This window comes from Antedon bifida, chromosome 2, assembly GCF_963402885.1.
Source record: "Antedon bifida chromosome 2, ecAntBifi1.1, whole genome shotgun sequence".
In the NCBI taxonomy this organism is placed as follows: Eukaryota; Metazoa; Echinodermata; class Crinoidea; order Comatulida; family Antedonidae; genus Antedon; species Antedon bifida.
The window spans coordinates 29077249-29099345 of NC_136227.1; the positions used below are offsets into that span (position 1 = coordinate 29077249).

General features: G+C 32.4%; 2 protein-coding genes across 3 annotated transcripts; one reads left to right on the plus strand and one right to left on the minus strand.

Annotated features, from left to right (window-relative positions):
• Positions 1 to 476: 476 nt before the first annotated feature.
• Positions 477 to 13173, minus strand: LOC144858970 (aromatic-L-amino-acid decarboxylase-like). Of its 2 annotated transcripts, none has more exons than XM_078715142.1 (12): positions 13062 to 13173; positions 12432 to 12641; positions 9654 to 9767; positions 7549 to 7668; positions 7303 to 7437; positions 6187 to 6330; positions 5673 to 5739; positions 5055 to 5149; positions 3043 to 3201; positions 2778 to 2876; positions 2422 to 2523; positions 477 to 1906 (listed from the first exon to the last, which is right to left on the minus strand). In XM_078715142.1, exons 2-12 carry the CDS (start codon positions 12633 to 12635, stop codon positions 1700 to 1702), a joined length of 1446 nt encoding a protein of 481 aa, XP_078571268.1. In that variant the 5' UTR covers positions 12636 to 12641; positions 13062 to 13173; the 3' UTR covers positions 477 to 1699. The 2 variants fall into 2 exon arrangements, with proteins under 2 accessions (XP_078571268.1, XP_078571269.1); XM_078715143.1 differs by having other exon boundaries at positions 2422 to 2519; positions 2774 to 2876.
• Positions 13174 to 14459: 1286 nt separating this feature from the next.
• LOC144858973 (hydroxyproline dehydrogenase-like) lies at positions 14460 to 22093 on the plus strand. Its single transcript, XM_078715146.1, has 9 exons — positions 14460 to 14967; positions 15934 to 16118; positions 18130 to 18265; positions 18360 to 18461; positions 18884 to 18958; positions 19246 to 19522; positions 19949 to 20099; positions 20330 to 20418; positions 20822 to 22093. Exons 1-9 carry the CDS (start codon positions 14554 to 14556, stop codon positions 20980 to 20982), a joined length of 1590 nt encoding a protein of 529 aa, XP_078571272.1. The 5' UTR covers positions 14460 to 14553; the 3' UTR covers positions 20983 to 22093.
• Positions 22094 to 22097: the final 4 nt, after the last annotated feature.

A 22097-nucleotide genomic window follows, 5' to 3' on the forward strand; every position in this document is an offset into this window, starting at 1 on the left:
TCATCATAGTTGTATTATGTTGTCATTATCAGCGCAGTTATCCCATTAATATAACCTGTTTCTGCTGCGGAAAAATAACCGATTATTAACCATGTGAATAAATTTGAACCACAATTTCTTGGCAGCAGACACAGGAAAAGTGTTCAATAACCGGTTAAATGGCGGCCTGAAAAACGGTTAAGAAACGAATAGTGATTGTGTTATCCAGTGAACTCCCCTCGTTGTACCAAACTTATAACTTTGTACTCCTTTAAGTTAAAAGACTGGCGTTCACAAACCATTTTAAACATTGATTGATATTTGATTGAAACTGTCTGCGACTCTGACTGATATACAGTAGCTATAGCATGAATACAAAATGTACGAGTGTCTATAGTGTCACAGCAAATCACAGTACATGCAGTTAGTGACAATAATGGGCTTTCGTACAAACAAAATTAACCATTGAAGACAATTTATTCATCAAAAAACTGCAATCAATTAAATCTAGAAATTATGAATATAATATACTGTATATATATAATTGCCATTTTCGTAATATGTCGTAAATTTTGCAAACATACATTTTCTAAATTTCAGTACTAAAAACTTCTATACCCAATTTGTCTAGATATCTTTATTATTATGAATCTCATTCTACTAACCTGCGTCTAATTTGTAGTTCAATTTTATATATAGGCCTATATATAATAATACTGTATGTTGAAAACTAAGTAGTTTGAATAATATTAATAACATATTAAAATATAAAGTAATTCTTATAATATTAATTAATTAAATATAATCAAAGACATAATTAAATGTTCAAAGTGAAAAAAAAAGTTTGATTTACAGAAATCAAAAAAAGATATTGAAGATCTATGCTCCAATCAAGTGGATTGCCTTGCTTCAATTAATTGTTTGTAATTTTCGTTCGTCCTGCACTAATAATAGAGGTTAAGTTTAATGGCCTTCAATTTTAGATTTTAAAGGTAAAAGTAAATGTACTACTGTATTTATTATCGTTCTCAAGCTTAACTGGGACCAGAGATTCCGAAATAAAACATTTAAAAAATGAATAATACTTATTATTATTATTATAAATATCCCTGCATAAATCAAAAATATATTTCCCTGATTAATATAACCCACCACCATGCTTGCACATTCATGTTATTTATCAATTTGTATTGCTTATTGCTAAAATGAGTAATGTTTAATAAATCAAAAGTAAAAATACACTACTAATACACCACCAATTAATCCAGTTCCCATTTTCACCAATCACACTTAAGTCAGATATTTCCCTTTAATACTATGTATTTTACTTCAACAAATATTTTAGGTATTAACTTAAGTAGGAGCATTTTACAGAAAACCCATATTCAACATTTACACTTATATTATACATTTTACAGTATAAAGGCTCTGTCTACACTATCAAACTAGTTTGACAAAAAAAGTGCGATGTTCCTAAATATGGTAGTGATATGACATCATCATGTCCATATATGGGTACATTTTTTGTTACATAAAATTTGATAGTGTAGACAGAGCTTAAGTGTGAACGTTGAATATGTTTTTTTTTATAAATGTCAATTTGTCAATACACACTACATACTGTAGCACCTATCTGATCAACAACTTTTGCAAAGGACGAAAATCCGATTCTCCTTGGAATTCCTCCTTTAACTAAAGCGCAAGTACACAGAGGTGGTCTTTAAATGGAGGGAGGAATGCCATTAAGTAGAGAGTTTGTAAGTTCTTGGATAATTTTCCAAGCATATTGGACATGTTTTTGTTCTGTTGATGAAGCACAGACTGCAAACCTTAAGAAATATGTCTCTTTCTCTGTCGAATGTACCAAGTGTATCTTTCCACTGTTGTTGATTTCTTTAAGTAACTTTTCGTTTATTTCATTCGAATCCTACATAGAAAATTGAAATACCTAATTGCTTTTACCTCTCAGAAAGTATTTTTTATTTTGTTTATTATATTTGGAAATACAGCATTTTGTATTTGAGAAACATCTCTCTGTGATATCACATTGGTTTAGTGATAATCAAATGATAATAATACTCTGATTTCCATAGGCCCTAACCCATCCAAGGGGGGGGGGGGGTGGATGGGGTGGAGTATAGGAGTATATATTGTGTACATTTAAGTTATGCCTGGGTGTAGATATAGGCTACAGTCAAGGAATTTATTTTAAAAATGTTAAATCCTTCAGTGGCATATACATACTTTCTAAATTTTTCTTAGATATGCAAAAATGCTAAAGGAAGGAAAAAGACAATCCAGCACCCCACAAGGCTCCGTTCATTTTCCCAAACACAATCCAAAGTGTGCAGACTCCTCAAATCTTCTGTCATATTTTCAAATTGGACTAGAGTATTATATTGTATTTATTTATGTAGGTGAGAATGGATATGTGTTACCTACCTTTAACCTAAAGCAAACCAGGCCAAGAATTACTGAGCCCACAATCTCAAAACGTGAATCAGATAAAACCAGTTTCTCAAAGTCATGTGCTAACTGCACTTGCTATATAATAATAGGTAAAATGAATATACAATAATAATACAGTATAACATATAATAAACTATGGGCAAACCATTTGTATGTAAGGTGTATTTCTGCTGCAAAAATAATTTCTACTTTGTGTTTTCTTTCTAGTAGCAAAAAGCTCTAGGTCTCATGTGTTTAATGAAAATGTTGCACCACGAATATAATAATTTTACAAATCATAAACAGATAACTAGTTGTCATAACTGAAAAATACTTCCAACTTCACTTGCCTTTCTGACATGCTCCTGTAGTTTCTCAATTCCCATCATACGCAGAACAAACCAAAGTTTTAAAGATCGGAAACGTCTTCCTAAAGGAATCTGCCAATGCTGTTGAAAAGAATTGTTAAAATGATTCTATTGCTTTCATATTATTTTACTACATTTAATACTACAATCCATAACTGATCAATGAGGAAACAAACAATATGATCGCAATTTTGTTATTATCTGCTCTTACAAATCTGACAGAGAAGGCCAGAATAGTTTTACTAACCCTAAAATCTTTGACAGCTCCCTGATGTTTATGTTTGAGGTAGGAAGGATCTACATGAAATGCGTGCACAAGATCATCCTCGTCTTTTACCCACATTGCAGAACAATCAAAGTTTATTCTCATCCACTTGTGAGGGTTAAAGTTGAAGGAAGTGGCATACTATAATACAAATAATACATGTTATATAGTTTACAAATAACGAATGTTTACGAGTGCAATGGTAAAAATAATTTAGTGACACTATAGGTTGATTTTTGAATCAGCAACAGCCTTTAGCCCTTTGTCACACGTTACAGTTGCTTTGAAGTTGAAAAAGCCTCTGTTATGCTAGGCCTGCATATTTGTGCCTTACTCAAGCCTAGTCTACACCAAATTTTGCTTGCAAACGCAAAGTTTGCTAACAGGTCTGTGGTGCCTGTGTTACAGGAGGTACAAACTACTATGAAACTTGTGTCCAAGTAGTATTTTTGGTAATTAAATTCTCACTACATGCAATCACTTCAAAGTTATAAAACACGTACTTCTTTCAAACACAATACACAATTGTAATAGCATGTTGAATTATAAAAGGTAGTTAAGCACATAATTCATTTTAATTTGACACATTGACAATTTGATACATCGATTGACACCACTGACTTTATGGCATATTGATTCTAATAGAGGTCTTTTGTTCTATTATATAACAGACCTTGTTAAAATATATAAATACTTTTAATTGTTAATGTTACAATGACTGACATGGCATAAGTTATTAACACAGTGATACTTAAACATATGTTTCAACATCTCCCGTGTTGGGGAAATGATTAATTAATATTAATTATTATATTATAAGGCATTTATAGTTGTTACACCACCACCGTTTTCCATGACCAATCAAAGATCTCTAGAAACAATAGACTTAGGCCTGGAGTGAACAAGCTGTCAACACATGGTTCTTGGTGGGGAAAGGAAGCATTCAATTACTTTTTAACAAGCATGCCATACTTAATCACACACATAATCGGTAGCATGACTGTGCTGTTGTAATAAAATGACACTTTTCATGAAAACAAAATAAAATGCTTGTAGTTATACCAGTAGGTCTCATACCATACAATAGAATGTATATGTAGTGTTTAATAATCACATAGTGTAAATTGGATATTCAGAGAATCATATCATCAGAATTGAGAATGTATCAACCTGCGGCCCTTCAAAAATGTTTTTCAGCCCAAATTTAGCGTTCTAGAGGGAGTCTTTGATTTTCGATTTGGTTGGAATTTGCATTCTCTTCCTCTACACAGTTTTTGTAATTTTTTGGTCCATGCAACGATAAATCAATACGTAGATCTTAAATCATCGCAAATTGAAATCTCTCTATTATAACTCTCTTGAAACTGGAAACATTTGTTTGTATTCAAACAATACAGTAATAATGAACTTTATTTGAATTTCAACTATAAAAGCTCTGTCTACAAAAAAGTGTGATGTGCCCAAATATGGTAGTGATATGACATCATCATATCCATATATGGGCAAATCACATTTTTTTTCACATAAAGTGTGATAGTGTAGACAGGAATAGATATAAAGAATGCTTGAGCCAAAAGTTCAGCAAAATCTATATATCTATTTTAGAGACATCTTGATTTAAAAACGATAAAAAAATATAATTTCTGTCATTTCTGTTTTTGTCTTGATAATTCAATTAGCAATTATCATTCTAAATTTAATTAATTATTAACCATTGATGATTTGATTGCTATGAAGATAACTGTTTTTTATAAATTTACAGGTATTATTCAAGTGATTGGCTAATTGTCTGACCAGAAGTTTTATATACTTGATATTAATAATAATAATAATAATAATGTAACAGCTGTTTTTCTTGTACAGTAATGACTTTTTATATATTTGGCACAAACTTTAATTAAAGTAAATAAATACGTGGTAAAATGCATTCATTTCACATGTTTACAAGTTCACATACAATCTACAGAAACATACTTGCCATAAAGTCGACTTACTTTGACACCTTTCAGTAGATATCTAAATTCCGGGCATAGAAAAGCTGTGCCTGCGTACGCAGCATCTACATGCATCCATATGTTCTCTTTCTCACCTATCAACAAACACAACCATAATTAAAAACATTGGTCAATTGTTCCTAATTTCTTTTCAGGGAAAACAATTCTGAGAATAATAGCATAAAGACAGTTTACACAAAGTCCATTGACACCTGTCAAAATTAAGACAAGAGAGAAGATATACAGTATACATTCATTATAAACAAATTGTACTCTATATAAATTAAACCTGTATTTAAAATAATTTAGGTTTGTTTGCTTTGTAATTATAAGAAATAACTTAGTTTGTAAGGACGATAAATTATAAAATAGTTTATCCATCCTGTAATTGGAGAGTTGCTTTCTGCTGGATGCGTATGGATTTTAAAAAAAAATCAATAAAATTGATAATTAATATAATTTTAAGGAAATATGACTTGACTTGACACAACTGGACATGATAGTCGCCATGGCTCATCATGCTATACATACAGTTATACAATATTAAACATTTAATATTGTCATGAAAACATCTAACAAAAGGTTGCAGTACCAACTGACAATTCATTCATTACTCACATATTTGTCCAAGTTCTGTTAAGTTATCAAAGGCACAGAACGCTGTGGTTCCGAGAGTAGCACAAACCTAAACAAGCGAAATTTAAGAGTGTAATTTCTTAATGTATAACTTACAAATACAGTAATGTAGGTTATGCAATCTGGCAATTAAATTGAAAATAAATACACTATTAGTATATAGTACTGTTTCAATTCTAATCAACTTTCTAAATACAGTAGAATGCCTTCTTTGGGAAGATATACTGACAAGACACCTTTAATTACACTTTCAAGGCATGAATTGAATGGGCAATATGTTTTAACAATACAGTCAACTTCAATTCAGGGGGCACACCCTAATTCAGGGGAACACCCCTATTAAGGGGACTTGCCTTGGTTCTGAAGGTGTCCCCTTAGAGTTTGACTGTATTTGAGTGAGAGTCTAAAATTGATATTAAATAGATAAACACACTCAATAAAACATAATCGTTTAACTTACAAACTACTTAAATTACAACTGAAGATATACACTTACAAAAAATGGTATCAACCCTTTTGCTTTATCCTCTTCTATTGCTTTCTGTAAAACATTCCCTCTAAGTGCATTCTCTTCATTTGATGGCAAACTCCTCATTCGGATTGAGGCAATCAAAGAAGCTCGCATGACTGATGAATGTGCCTGAAATATAATGAAACCTATGTAATACTGTACAAGAAGATACTGTACAGCACATTAAGACATGAGCATTAACACCAAGTTTCACAATAATGCACTACCACGTTACATTACAATAAACTACAGTACTATGAAACCTTCATAGCACCACAGTTAGCATGCTACAAAAGAAGATACTGTATACATTGAAGAATACACTATGTACAGTACATTGAAGAAATGAGGATTACTAAGTTTCACAATAATGCACTACCACGTTACATTACAATAAACTACAGTACTATGAAACCTTCATAGCGCCACAGTTAGCATGCTACAAAAGAAGATACTGTATACATTGAAGAATACACTGTGCAGTACATTGAAGAAAAGAGGATTACCAAGTTTCACAATAATGCACCAAATTAATTTACTTAATTAAATTACTGTACTATGAAATCTTTATAGCACCACAGTTAGCATGCTACATTACATCATTAGTTTGGAAATTTCTGTAAAAACATTAATTTAATAGTTTGAAAATGTCTGTGAAAACATTAATATGTTTTTTTTTTACGTTTTTAAATAAGAAATATGGTAGTAAAATACAAATGGTAGATTTCTGAAATGTCTAACAAAAGCATTAAAAGTAGGATTATAAGAACAATCAGTAAGTTCAATAAAACTTGCACTTTAAGAGAAGGGTAAGAAACCTTGACTGGTGGAATGTCTATTGTACTTATAATAGTAAAGAATATTCTGCCTTTTCATACGAACTGACCCTAAACAGGTTTACAATCGAACCTTCCTCACGCCTCAATGACCAGCCACAGATGTTAGAATATAAAAAAACAAACCCTATACGCAATGGCAATTTTTAACAACTGTTAACTCAAACTGAATCTAATCACTATTATCCAAAAAAAAAAAACAATGAAAATCACAATTGTTAAATTTCTTAGCAATAAAATATGTGTGATTTTCAAGAGACTGTACCTGATCTGAAGTATATGCAACCAATTTAGGCAAAACATCATACTGGTCCTTATCAGGCTGTGATTCAAGTTCCTTGCGTATTCTTTTCATTTTGGCAGCTAAAAATGACACTAATGTTGCTTCGCTTGCTGTACCCTGCAAAATGAACAAATGTCACTATTAGGTACCCAATATTAAACAATTGTATTAATAAAAATAATGCCTTTATTAATGAAATGCGTAACTTTGCTATTAAGGGAAAATTACCTGTATTACTCCTCCACCTTTTCCATTACCCTCTGCCAAGAATTCTTCAGGTAAGCCTATTGCTTTACCTAACCAATCCATCACAACCGTCTCAAGCTCTGTGCAAGCTGGGCTAGCAATCTGCCATAAGTGGAAAATATACACAATTTTATTATTATAGTTATTTATATAGTGCTTTTCCCAGAGACCAAAGTGCTGTACAAAACAAATATGGAAATCTTATATAATAATTTACAATCATGTTTTATCAACACAGTCGTCAGGTATCAGTTACAGTCAAGTTGCCAATTTCAAGTTCAGAATGGTAGTAAAAGATAATTTGACACAAACTTTTTAAAAAATGCAATAAATTTAAATAATTATATTAAAAGTTAATTTCTTCCATAGAGGGAATGATATACAAAAGAATTGTAGGCCCAAGTCACAATGCACTGTAAGACTTTGGTAAAGAGCATGTCAAGTATTTTGATATTAATAATTTATTAACATCTAAAATCCATGGTTATTTTCAGGACAAAAGGCAAGTGTTTTATATTATATGGAATTAAAATTGAGTATTTTGATAGAAAGGGCATTATAATATAATTTATATTTTATAACAAAAGCCAAATTCGAAAGAATTTGTACAAAATGCTTTTATTGAAATTCACAGTAAACCTCATAATGCATAAAAATATTTTTTGTACACTATACTTGTAAACTTACAAATATGTTTAACAGTTAAATGTCCTTTTAGAAATTTGACAAATTGCACTGAACAGACTGTAGACTGTCTTTTTCCAGATTTTTCTTATTAGAGCAATTATTTAGAATAAAATATTTCCTTCATGTTTAGAGCCATCTATACTAAATGCCTCATGATTAGCTAGGAAGTATTTAAAAAGAATAATAGTTTACTATAAAGGAAATTAAAGAAAATGATTTGTACAAATTATAATCTATATTATAATTTGTCATATTCGAACGATACTGTTTTTGCTGGTGCAAGTTTATTGTCATTATATGTATTAGGCTTACAGTAAAATTTTACTACAATATAAGCTACCGTATGTGTTTTCATATTTCTTTTTCACCACCAATCCATTGGAATATACAGCACTGCAGATAACATATCTGGAGTAGCCATCCCCACGACACAAATGTCGCCGGCGGCCGCAGAAAGTGGCTTTTCGCGAGAGACCAATAATTAAAATATTTATTATTATGCATACAAAATATTTGTTAAATATATTCTTCAATGGTATTACAAGCTCAATTGTGATTATAATGATTTATTTTAAAGTATGAACAAATATTAAAAATTAGAGTGAACGAAAGAGATGTTTTTCAGTTATAGGGGCTTTAGAGGATTTAATTTCAAGCTCTGAAAGTCTGAAAAGGTGGTTTGTAGAAGTTGATATATAGTATATATAGGGCCGTACGCAGGATTTTATTTGGGTGTGGGTGCGGATTAATATATTTTGGACCATTTTCATAATATAATGTATAATACACCACAGATATTTTAAGACCCTATAAAATGTGGACCTTTTGCAATTTGGGGGGGGGGGGGGAGACCCGTCGCACCCCACCTGCGTACGGCCCTGTTATATATATATTAATTAATTAAATTTCAGTATATCACCTGGCGGTTTAGAATTAATGTTCTATACCTAATGTGTTTATATATAATTATTTGTTTTGGCCATCATTTAGAGCCCAGGTTGAGTTCATGCTCATGAAACAGCCTGTAGTGCAATAAAATGTTCAATTGGTAATCTACATTCCAAGCGTTTTTATCATTTATTTCTATTTCTATATATATAAATCCAAAGGCAAATTACTGAAAAATGACAATGCTGTGGATATCAGTGGCTGGATCTTAATGGAGATACAAAAAAAAAAAAGCGAAAAGCTAAATCAAAACGATAAAGTAAAACAGCCAGAAAAGTTAGCAGAGCTTTCGGGCAACACTAGCCCTTCATCAGAGCAAGTGAAGGAATTTGGATAAAGTCACAGCATAAAAACTGGCAAGTGCTGTCTGGGTGGACAGGAATACAAGAAATACAACAAAGGAGACAGGGTGGTGAATGGTGGGTGGAGACTGAATAATATATATATCTTACCCAAGTAAAACCAATGCAGCCGATGACATCGCTCAGCATATCTCCAAGGATGGCTGGAAATGAGTTGCCAGTTGGAAAATAAGCATGGAAATGAGGGCTATGCCAATGGGTAACCTGTACATGAGAAAACAATGCTGCATTACTGAACATGTATTAATTACCCCATAAAAGTTAATTACTTCAGTAGGAAAAAAAAATGTTTTCATGCACTTATAAAGTCAAAATAAATAGTTAAATTCAACCAAAAACCCATTGGTTTTCAATCCAATTTTTGGTCAAACTGAATAACTATTTAACTGTATATGTGATATTAAAATGGCATATTCATATTATTTCAGGGGAACAATATCTTTAATAAATTAATGAAATAAAAAATGGGTATTAATAATTAAATTGGGTATATTTGATTTGATTTAATGGCAGCATGCAAAAAGAACAAAACAGAGAGAAAATACATAAATAGATAGAAAATTACAAAAAGATGAAATAAACATGAATTGAATGCCTGGATAACCCAATTAAGCCTAGTTATCAGGAGTCAAATATAATAAGTCTAGGTCATAAATATTAATATAAAATACTGTATTAGTGTATTCATGAATACAAAATTGGGGGTGGACATTAAAGGACAACTTGACCGAGGACCATATTTTCACAACGTATTAGGGATGCACATATGATTTCAGGACAATCGCGAAATTAAGGATATCGCCACACCCGCTCGACATACAGCCGTTGCCGTAAATTGCTGTGTCGTCACAGGTGCATCGCAAAATCTACTTAATGAGTCCAGATAAGCAAAAGAAACAATAAAAAAAATCAACATTTATATTTGTTACGATTTATTTACAAAGTGTGTTTACTAGAAATTTTCCAGATTTGCCAGACTTTGCCAGAAAACTCATTATGTAAATTGACGGCGACGGCTGTATGTCGAGGGGGTGCGGCGATATCCTTAATTTTGCGATGGTTCTGAAATCATATGTACATCCCTAATACATTGTAAAAATATGGTCCTCGGTCAAGTTGTCCTTTAATGCTTGGATGAATTCGTCTATACCAGCATAGAGAGAGCATATGAATAACATTTTGTTCATAAAAATATATATTTTTAAAGGTGGATTACTGGAACTAAAGAATAAGGCAATGTCAAGGACATTATTAAGTCTTTGATTTACAATAAACTTTCTTGATACCAAAGCTTCATATAAACAGCCATGGTTGACATGTGCAAGTGCTTTCTTTGCATCAAAAGCAAGCGAAGGTATCTTTTTTTGTACAGTTTTCTCTATAATTGATAAAAGGTTGAACAAATGATCAACCACAATTATTTTGTAAACCGTTTATTTCTTTATTTATATTATTTTCTTTAAGCCTTTTATGAATCGCATCACAGTTTTTCATTTTTTTACAAACCCGAGAAAAAAAAGGATAAGAAAAATACAATGCATAAATAATGATAATAGGTCAGAGATAGAAGGCAGATGCCTGGAAAGATGGAGAAGCTTTTTAAGGTGTGTATGTGTTGCACCAGACAATGTTACAGTATCTTATTCTCAGAAAGGAAAGAATCAGGAAGACAGTCACAGTAAATGTGTAGCTCATGGGTTCCCTAGTACATAGTCTTTACAAATAGATTATTCACTGCACAATCAATCTGTTTTAATAATTAAATAAAAAAATTAATTTCCGAAATTTATGTTATTTTCTCTAAATACACGGTTTTGCTATGTTTTTGGAAACAAAACACTAAACATAATGTGTTCCGACAAAAAACACAATTCTGTTTTCTATTCATGAAAAAAATAGAGATGGTTTTTAGATAAAATAGCGTTGATATGAGGCATACTTAGGGCATCTTTAATTGGCAAAAATTCCTTCATATAAATCACTTGCGGCGAATAAAAGAAAATAACATAAATAAATAGCAAATGATAGAAATTGTTTTTTTAGAAATCTGATTTGAAAACGAGTTGTTAAGCTAATATTTTGTGACATATAGCAAAGGGGTTGTAACTCAATTTTAATATAGATGTAAAATTGTTGCAAGTTTAGAAAAGGTGTTTACATTTTAGGAAGCATGTTAACAAGCATGAATCCCAAATCATATCATTTTTATTTAAACATATGTTATTTAGTTAAATATTATTGTTAATTATTTATATACTAAAACAATCAAAATGTTGAACTTTTGGGATTCAATTTAAAATGTTTTTAATTTTTCATACAGCTTTGTTGAAAAACTGCTTAAATTTTATTTTATTATTAATTATTAACATCTATCATGAAAGCATGACGTTAGCATAGCAAACAGATAGGCTAGCATGTTAACAAGACAAAACAATATAAATGGATGACGTCATTGACCTTTTACTTACATAAAGTAGGAACACTGACAATTCTAATCATCTGACTTTATGCGTAAAATGAATATCGTGTAATTAAGGATTGCGTCTAAACGATTGAAGAGGATATTAGGAGGCATGGTTTATTGTTTGAAGACGCTGTGCATAGATTAATAACGTCAATGTTTTTGAATAGAAAACTTAATTGGTTCCACGATCACTTGAATTGTTGAATTCAACCTAACAATGAGTTGTAATGAATAGAGAGAATATAATGAGTTGAAAGTTGACTGTTCCACTGCTAAATTGAAGGTTCAATCTTTCAACAAATCATTTTTAATTAAATGAATAAAAAACATGTTCTATTTTCTATTTATTTTGTTCTAAAAAAAATGCTCGTTTTTAGAAAAAAAAGTATGTTGATGATACTTACACCAGGCATGATGACTTTCTCTACATCTTTCATAATATCTTCCCACTTGTCTGGTTTTTGTGGTGCTGCATTTGGGATCAGTTTGCTGAGATAACCAGGTTCTACTTGAGCTAACGGTGGTCTTTTTTCAATCGTATCTATGTACCCAGCAATGTATTCAACCATTTCTTTACCCTGCTCTCGAAACTCTTTTGATTCTGCCATTTTGACCTATTTAAATCATTAATTAGTTATTAGGAGGGAAACATTTCTGACTTTGTAAATATTTACCTCCAATTATTTAATAATTATTGGTGTATTTGAAATAATAATCATCTCATAAACTAGACAAATTTCTGTTGGTTTAAAAGGAATAGATTTTTTAACTCAAAGAAATGTAATACTCTCTGTTGTTCGCCAGTACAAGTAGCTAGTCCCACTCCACTAGGCCTAGTTTGTAAGTAAACAAAAACAAACTATCCCTGCTGTGCCTACAAACGTAAGAATGGGCCAACGCCATCGCTACCTGTACAAACATAAAGATTCTCACAGTTCACGGGACAGTATAATCAATAATAATAAAATGACCTAAATAAATATTTGAGACAGATTTAAACCACACCCGTAAAGACAAGATTCATAGTACTGTACCTTGTAAATATTCGTAGGCCTATAAAATCGCAGTCTAAATAGTAATACTAATTAGTATTCTGCTGTCCGTTGTTGAGTCGGCTGTATGCAATCTGAGTATACTAACTTACGCCAGGCGAAATCAAAATTAAACTGGTTGATCGATTAAAAGTTGTTCAAAGATCAACAGGTGTTGAGGGCGCTAGCCACAAATCAGAGTCAAATTATTGTATAAATAGGATCGAACGAACTATGTCTTTAACTCAAGAATTAAAAAAAAAATAGGGGAGGCTAGGGTGTAAAACGGACCACTTGAGTAAAATGACTTTGCTTATTATAAAGTCTTCCTGTGTGCTGCCCTCAAATTGTTATTTCATGTCCGAAGCAGGATGACAAAAGAATAAGGACTGGTACTGGTAGCAACATGACCTACCTACATTGACCGGGGTTTGATTTTTAGATGAGTTTTAATTTTTTTCGAAAATAAACAATGTTTTCGATATTAATTACACATGGCAATATTAAGATTAATTAAAGAAACTAATGGTATTATTTTCAACATGTATTCCTCTAAAAATCCCTCGACATTTCGAAGGAATTAAGCCCCTGTGTCATTAGTTAGTAAAAGTAATCCCGATAAACAAGCCCATCTATCTCGAGGCCTTTTAATGCTTTTCATTTGGTTTATAGAGAACAGAATTTCATAGTTGAACAAAATGTCTCCGAAAGTTTATAGGCCAAATATTGCATATTAAGTCACAAAATTTACAGTATTGATTTCGAAAAGGAGACCCGTTAGTTGTCAGACGTTCTTGAAAAAAGCGCATCTCGAAAAGTAGCCAATTTCACTAAAAGCCATCCAAGCCATTTTTCAATTTCCGACACTTTTCGACTACGTTTGTAAAAACATTCGTAAACGGCTCAGAAAACGAAATCAAATCTAACAATAATAATGTATTGTCTACCTAAATAGTGTACCGTAACGTTTGAATTCAAAACGCTACTTAGTTTTATTCAATCAGCAAGCTCTCAATAGGCCTATTTACTTCAAATGGACCGATATGGTTTTAAATTTGTTACTTACTTAGCATATTATACTCTAAGTACATCAAAAAATGAATAACTAAACGAAAATTGCGTACGTTCATTATAACGGCGGGATTACGCTGGTCCACACCCAAAGAGTAACGTACATAAACAACATATCACGCACTAAATAAACAACGTTTACACTCATTATAAACTTGACTTTAGGAGTTTCGTCTATGCAAACTATTGAAGGCGCAATTCATAACATAACAATGTTTTGAAGTTTACGCTTGAGTAAACACAGTAGTAAATATTGTAGTAAACCAAACAATGCATCGTGAGTCGAGTGTGGCGAGAACTGGAAATTTCTGGTTGTAGTAGGATATATACGCCACTGTTTTGTTGTTGATTTCTTGTTTACAGGGATTCTCTGTGTAGATAGTATACTACTATTAATATTATAACTTATTGCAGAGCAGCCATCATGAATCAAATTCGATTTATTACAGGTTTTCGTCGTTTACTCATCAGTCGCGATAACAGGCTGATAAAGCAGAAATACCCGTGGATTTTAACTACTTGGCATACACCCAAATATGGGTATAGCAGCAATATGGACAGCGTCAATAAATCGGACACGGTTACAGATCATTTCAGTGGCGTTTCCGGTAGTGCTCAGTGGCCAGATCGTCCATGGTCAAATGATGTAGATATGAAGTCGACACTGGGATTAGGCTACGAGGATGAGGCCACACAGGAGAGTACTAATGTTAATGCAGAACTTGATTTTGAAAATGCAGAAAAAGCATTTGCAAATAAAAGTAACCTCGAACTGCTTAGAGCTATGCTTATTTTGCGAATCTGCAGCTACAATGTTTTCGTAAATAATGCATTGAAGGTATGTTAATTATACTTTTCTTTCTATATTGTAATTTTATATTAATATAACAATTAAATAAAAATAGAAACTTAAAGTTTAAAAGTTGAAAGACTGTTTTTTCCGTTTTAATGCTGTTTTTATTCTTACACTTGTTATGTATGTTTTTACACCCATTTGGCCACGAGATTGGTCAGTATCTTTTAAATAAAGAGAATATATATATATATATGTATCCAATCTGCAGACCGTACTGTTTCGATCTTATTAGATCTCATCAGTGCAACTCAGGTTTCGAAATGAAATGTACCACAGAACTGGCACATGATATAGGCTGAGCCAGGTATGCGGGACATGGTACACTGTATACTTGTGAAAAAGTTTCATCGGAATTCCATTAAAGATATATTGTCAATTTTTTTTTAAATATTCCATTTTAATGTCACCTAACAGTTTTTCTATTTGATCAAAAACTGGATCAAAAAAAAAAATATTTACCTGAAAAAAAATAATTTAAAGGAAAAAATACTTCAATTGTCTGTCAGACAATGGTTTTTTGTTAAAATTAACCGTTTCTTTTGTCTTTTAATAAGTGAAATAGAATTCAAAAAAATTTACAGAAGTGAATAACTTGATTAAACTGCAAAATGGCCTATTTAAAGTCTGATTTTATTAAGCTTCATTTTTCATGTTTTTGGGGGACAATACATCTTTAAGTATTAAAACAAAATAATGGATTTTAAGGTCATCCTTACTTGTCATTTTTGTCTACATTTTTGTTTTTTAATTTTATTGTATACATTTTTTTAAATTCCAAATCAACAACTTTTAATAAATCAATAACTATCAAATTGACACCACGCAAATTATGATACAAAATTATCATTACATTTTTGTAGTCTGAAGTTTTTTTTTCAACCTAATGTAAGAATAATATTAAATACAAGATAACAATACAGTATGTGGTATATTGCATTGTTTTTACAGCTGTGGAAAATGGGCCAAGGAATTCTCGGTAAAAGACTGTTTTCTTCAGTAATGAAAGCTACCTTCTATAGTCAATTTGTCTCAGGAGAAACATCAGAAGATATAGGTAAAACCGTTGCCCGTCTTTCATCTGCTCAAATTGGATCAATGCTACACATTACAGCTGAGGACTCATCAGGTTGCAGGTAAATAATACACCAGTCCGGGGACCTGCTTCCCTAGTATCCTGTACCCAATCCAGGGACTTGCTTTCCCAGTATCGTCCTGTACCCAATCCAGAGACATGCTTCTCCAGTATTGTCCTGTATCCAATCCAAGGACATGCTTCTCCAGTATTGTCCTGTATCCAATCCAGGGACCTGCACCCAATTCAGGGACCTGCTCCCCTGTATTGTCCTGTACCCAATCTAGAGACCTTCTTCTCTAGTATCTTCCTGTACCCAATTCAGGGACCTGCTTCCCCAGTATTGTCCTGTATCCAATCCAGGGACCTGCTTCTCCAGTATTGTCCTGCACCCAATCCAGGATCGAGGAACCTGCTTCTCCAGTATCATCCTGTACCCAATCCAGGGACCTGCTTCCCCAGTATTGTCTTGTACCCAATCCAGGGACCTACGTCCCCAGTATTGTCCTCTACCCAATCCAAGGACTATGTCCCCAGTATTGTCTTCTACCCAATCCAGGGACATGCTTTTCCAGTCTCCTGCAGGGCCGTAGCCAGGATCTGTCAAGGGGGGGTTCGGACACTAAGTATTTGCCCCGCGCCAAACCCCCTCCCCCCACAACCCGATGGGGTTTGAGGCGAATTTTGTTAAATGACACCCCTTGATGGCCGGAAATGGTACTCTCGCACATAACATTCATGATAAATGGCACCTCTAATTAGCCGGAAAAAACACTCTCATGCAGCATGCTACCATTAAACAAAATGATCATACTTTTTTCCTCCTCCTCACACAAACACGTGGACTATTTAAAGGACGATAACATTTGTTGCCGTATGTTAGATGCGCGTGTTTGTGTGCTGAACCACCGCCGATTGTTTGATCATTCACTCGGTATTTTGTTTTGCGTTCAAGTTACAAGCCCCAAAAAAAAGCACAATTTGGGTGAGAAGGCAAATTCAATGCTTATTATAGCCAGGGGCGGACCCAGGGGTGTTTCCCTTGTGGCCCGGGCAACACCCTTAATTTCATACTAAATGTTGTTTCTGCCACTAAATTAAAATTGAGTTCCATTTCATCGTATACAATATCCATCCGGACCCGAAACTTGAGTTACAGAGTTGCAGGGCACTTTATCATTGTTGAATGCTTTGATATTAGCCTAATTGTTAAAACGACCTTCACAAACAAAATATTTCTTTGTAATAAAATTTATTTTAAATGGAACGCTACAAAAATAATCGCTCTGCTTCATCAGAGCATGAATACCTAATAATCAGACAAGAACGTATCTTTATTACGTTTTACTATCAATCCATTTTCATATCACGCAATCCATTTTTCAACAATATACTAGTATAATAATAACATTTTGATTGAATAGTGAGGGATTAGTTACAGTTTGACTTTGAATAAACCATTGGTAATTTACTGAAAATCCAAAATGAACTGATGAACTTATAATACAAACAACATTATTCAATCAAAGAAACGCTCTACTACACATGAGAAATAGATGTCGGTCGATAAACTTCTGACGACGACTAAAACAACGACAATCAGCTAAATGTTAGTGATTTTTTTTCATCTCTGGCTTGTTACATTTTTCATGACACATTACCAGACTTCCCCCTCCTCTCGCAATGAACGACAGTACAGATCTTCCCTATCTAGGCTTGTGTATGTAGCATACTACGTTATTCACAAAGTACCCACGCATAGCAGTGTTACTAGAGCCATCACAGATTACCTCTAATGAATCAATCATTCACACATGAATTCAAAAATTCATCGACAAACGAAATATAGCCTATATTCATTCCTTTTAAATATTAGGCTGTAAAGGGGGGTTCGCCCGACCTCTGGCTACGGGCCTGTCCTGTACCCAATCCAAGAACCTGCTTCCCCAGAGGAATCCAAATCCAGGGACCTACTTCCACCGTATCCTCTATGGAGGATTTATTTAATTCCTCCATGCTCTAACCATCCTACTTCCACAGTATCTCAAATGATTTAATAATTTGATTTTTAGTGATAAGGAGCAATGGTATAATACAAATGCTGATGGAGTATTGGAGTGTATTAATCTTCAAACCATACACTGTGATACATCACAGCAAGTGATCTCACAAATAAAGCTATCCAGCTTTATTGATACAGAATTGTTGGTAAGACTTAGTATATTTATTTTAACAATATCCATCAAAAGTACTGCCAGAAATTATAATGTAAACAAATTACTGTACTATATTTATTTTACAGGATAAATTGGAAGTTGTTATAAAGAAAAATGGACGCAATTTTGTTAACGACAGTCTGGTTAACTATAAGAATTTTGCACAAGGTCTTGATGGCAATCTTCAGGTAAAGACAGCTAGGTCTATATAACAATTAGTCTAGCCGACCAATCACATCCATAGATTTCCTTCCATGTGGATCTGGTTGACTGCTTCCAAAAATAACCGGTTTAAATGCTGAACAATGTTCTTTTTCTGTATCGGTATAATTTATCCTACTGTGATTTTGGGTCAACAACTCATCATTCATACTCGGTTTGTAAACGAATAATTAAAGTATCTTACAGTATCTAATGATTTCTTCCATGATTTTATCCTGTTTCTATGCCTGCTTCTTCACTGCTACATTATTATTATTATTTTATTTTGTCATCTCTACAATTTCAGATTATTATTTATATCAGCATAATCGCTGTATGTGTTAGAATTTCTGTAAAACTCTTAATCGATATAATAAAACAGTAATTATTTTCTTGTTTGTATGGACAGCCAATTCCTGAACTTACTGCAGCAGAGAACGAGTCATTGGCAGCTGCACTACAGAGAATTAACAAAGTAGCCCAGGTAAGAATATAGTTTATGACCTCATATCCCAAAAACTGTGGAATCCATTCCTGTCTAAAACCTTGAACTCTTAAAATCTTTTCTTTTGAAATGTTTAACTTTTTATCTTTTAAAATTAATCTCTTTTGTGTTTTTGTCAATTAAACCAATTTTTATAATTTTGGAGGAAATTCCAAACAAGGCCAATTGTAATATCTTAGAATAATAACAATTTGAAATGTTTGTTAAATGTTATTACTTTTATATTATACTTTTATGTTCATTTTGTTTTGGGTTTTTTTTCTCAGAAATCTGTTGACTGCGACTTTGTGTTTTTGGTGGACGCAGAATACTATAGTAACTGCTCAACAATGGCGATGATCACGTTTGCTATGATGTCAAAGTTCAACCACAAGAAAACATATGTATGGGGCACGTACCAAGCATTGCTGAAAGAAACTTTCAACAACTTATGTATGGATGGTGAACTGGCCAAGAAGGAAAACTTTGGTTTTGGATTTAAACTTGTTAGAGGTGCTTACTTGGAAACTGAAAAGGCCCTAGCATTGAAAAATGGTTTTCAAGGTAAAATTAAGTACACAGTAGAACCCTTTTTTGGAACATCCCTCTAAAGAGGAAATATGTTTCATTACCAAGGCCAATCCCCATTCAAGGGACATTTTGTTGGGTCTTGAAGGGGTTAATAATAAGGGTTCTATCTGTATTCATAATCATAATTACAGCATTGTTTTGCATGTTATACCTACTTGCTATGTTATTGTTTCATTCTATTTTAGAATTTATCTGACTTGAGTGTGCCTTAAATTTTTTTTTATGTCAAATAAAACGACCTTGTCTTATTTTAAAGTATTTAAAACCACATAAATAGCACAAATTAAACCCTTTCTACTGTCCCAACATATTTGTTAGAAAGCAAAAAAAAAAAAAAATCTAAGCATTTTTAGTCTTCCAATAGGTCAGATGAACTGATGATTTAATTTTTTTGTACAGCTCCAACCAATGACTCTTATGAGGAAACCAATTTGTCATATAGCAAGTGTATGGACTATGCCTTCGACCAGATCAGAAAGTCACCGAATGGAAAATACATCACTATGTTTGCTACACACAATGAAAAATCTGTTAAGAGGGTTGTTGCAATGTAAGTCATCACTTTTGATATGTTTGCTTCAGCTCTGTCTACACTATAAAACTTTATGTGACAAAAATGCATGGACACATCATATCTCTACCATATTTAGGAACATCAAACTTTTTAAACTAGTTTGATAGTGTAGACAGAGACTTTAAATACAGTAGAAATCCTATTAATGAACACCTCCTATTTGATAATTGTATAGTAGAGAACAAAATACTATATTATATTTTCAGGATGAAGAAAGAAGGCATTGAAAAGAAATCAGGCAAGGTGTATTTTGGACAGTTAATGGGCATGTGTGATCATGTCTCCTACAGCCTAGGTAAACAACAATAATGTCATCTTTTGTTTTTATTCATTTCATTGTGAAGGTTATCTTTTGTTTTTTATGCATTTCATTGTTAAAAATATAATATTGTTTTTATGCATTTCATTGTAAAACATATTTTTTATTGTTATGCATTTCATATTTTTTATTGTTATGCATTTCATATTTTTTATTGTTATGCATTCTATTGTGAAAAATATAATATTGTTTTTATGCATATGCATTTCATTGTGAAACAAATCTTTTTGTTTTAATTTCAATTTTTTCATTTAGTTCCTTTTTACACATGTATACTGCAACCCTAACTTTACCAATTTACAGCAGGGAGCCTTACATTAGTGTTTTAATATTGATTATACCATTTTTTACATTACTCTATTTATATTCTGTTTAACAGGAAAGGCTGGATATCTAATCCACAAGTCCGTCCCATGCGGGTCAATAGAGGATGTAATGCCAAACATGTCGCGCAGAGCCATTGAAAACAAGTCTGTATTTGCAAGGCTAGACAAGGAGAAGAAAATGTTGTCGCAGGCATTAAGAAAGAGGATTTTCTAAGAATGAAGGACACCACACTCCATTGTAGAGCAAGAGCAACATTGTCAACCACCCCACTCTCACAATGGTACAGTCCACAATTGGTGGTTATTGTCCTGAGTGGTTTACATTGTCTGATTACCTTATCACAGGCTGATATGGGGATGGGGCATTTACGGTAAACCTTAGACAAATTAAAAATGCTAAATGAATGGGGTATTCATCAAGCATATTACAATCAAATTTTGTTTAATAGGCAGTGGGATATATGTTGGTTCTAAACATAGGAGCCTATCATTATGAGTGGACTATGATGTCATATCCCCCATTAGTATGATCAGGGAAGAGTCCCTGGTATGCTGTCCTATCTGCTATTTTGTGTTTATATATTATTTGTTTGCCACTACATTCAAATCTGCTGAAATACAATTAAATGGAAGTATTTACTTTTTCAATATATGAAAAAAATATATATATGGTAGTTAAGTTTAACAAGTAAAAGTTAGTAATTTAAGTAATATACATTCTATTGGGGAAAAACTTTATCTTGGTAATTATAGCCATATGTATATACACAATAGCACTGGGCAGTTTAGAGTTTTTCTATGCCTGTAAATTTATACAAATAGAAAAATATATTAATTTCCTATACTAAATGTAGTTTAATATTGGGAAATGCAGGCAAAAGTCAATGCAATTGTAAATTGTAAAATGTAAATACATTTTGCATGGTAGTATGGTTACTATACTAATACTTTTATTAATAAGTTAATTATTATATTTACAGTACTTACAGCATTTTTTAAAGCAGGGATTTTAATTCTGCCTGTAATTCATGGTTGATACAGTATACACCAGGCCTAATGTACATATTTGTTGCGCTTACATTTTATAGAATTTTACTTGACTACAGGGTTTTGGTTTAAAATGTGAACTATTAATTTTTTAATTTTGTGATGTTTTTTGTGCATTTAATGCAATTAATTTACAAGGTTTAATGTTTACTACATACAATATTTTGTAAATACTACATGTGGCTATGGGTTAAAATGTATCCTTTTATGTGACTTTTTTGTCTACATTTAATGTAGTAATTTAAGTTTAATGTTTATTAAATAGACTAAACAATAGATATT

What these genes read in the sequence shown, in the direction of transcription:
- LOC144858970 (XM_078715142.1), bottom strand. Translation starts at nt 12,635, where the DNA reads ATGGCAGAATCAAAAGAGTTTCGAGAGCAGGGTAAAGAAATGGTTGAA. An exon ending in GCTGCATTGGTTTTACTTGG is followed by an intron (nt 7,669 to 9,653) that starts GTAAGATATATA and finishes CACTTATGGCAG; the next exon opens with ATTGCTAGCCCAGCTTGCAC. An exon ending in TACAGGAGCATGTCAGAAAG is followed by an intron (nt 2,524 to 2,777) that starts GCAAGTGAAGTT and finishes ATTATTATATAG; the next exon opens with CAAGTGCAGTTAGCACATGA.
- LOC144858973 (XM_078715146.1), top strand. Translation starts at nt 14,554, where the DNA reads ATGAATCAAATTCGATTTATTACAGGTTTTCGTCGTTTACTCATCAGT. An exon ending in GAGGACTCATCAGGTTGCAG is followed by an intron (nt 16,119 to 18,129) that starts GTAAATAATACA and finishes TTTGATTTTTAG; the next exon opens with TGATAAGGAGCAATGGTATA. An exon ending in TTATTGATACAGAATTGTTG is followed by an intron (nt 18,266 to 18,359) that starts GTAAGACTTAGT and finishes TTTATTTTACAG; the next exon opens with GATAAATTGGAAGTTGTTAT.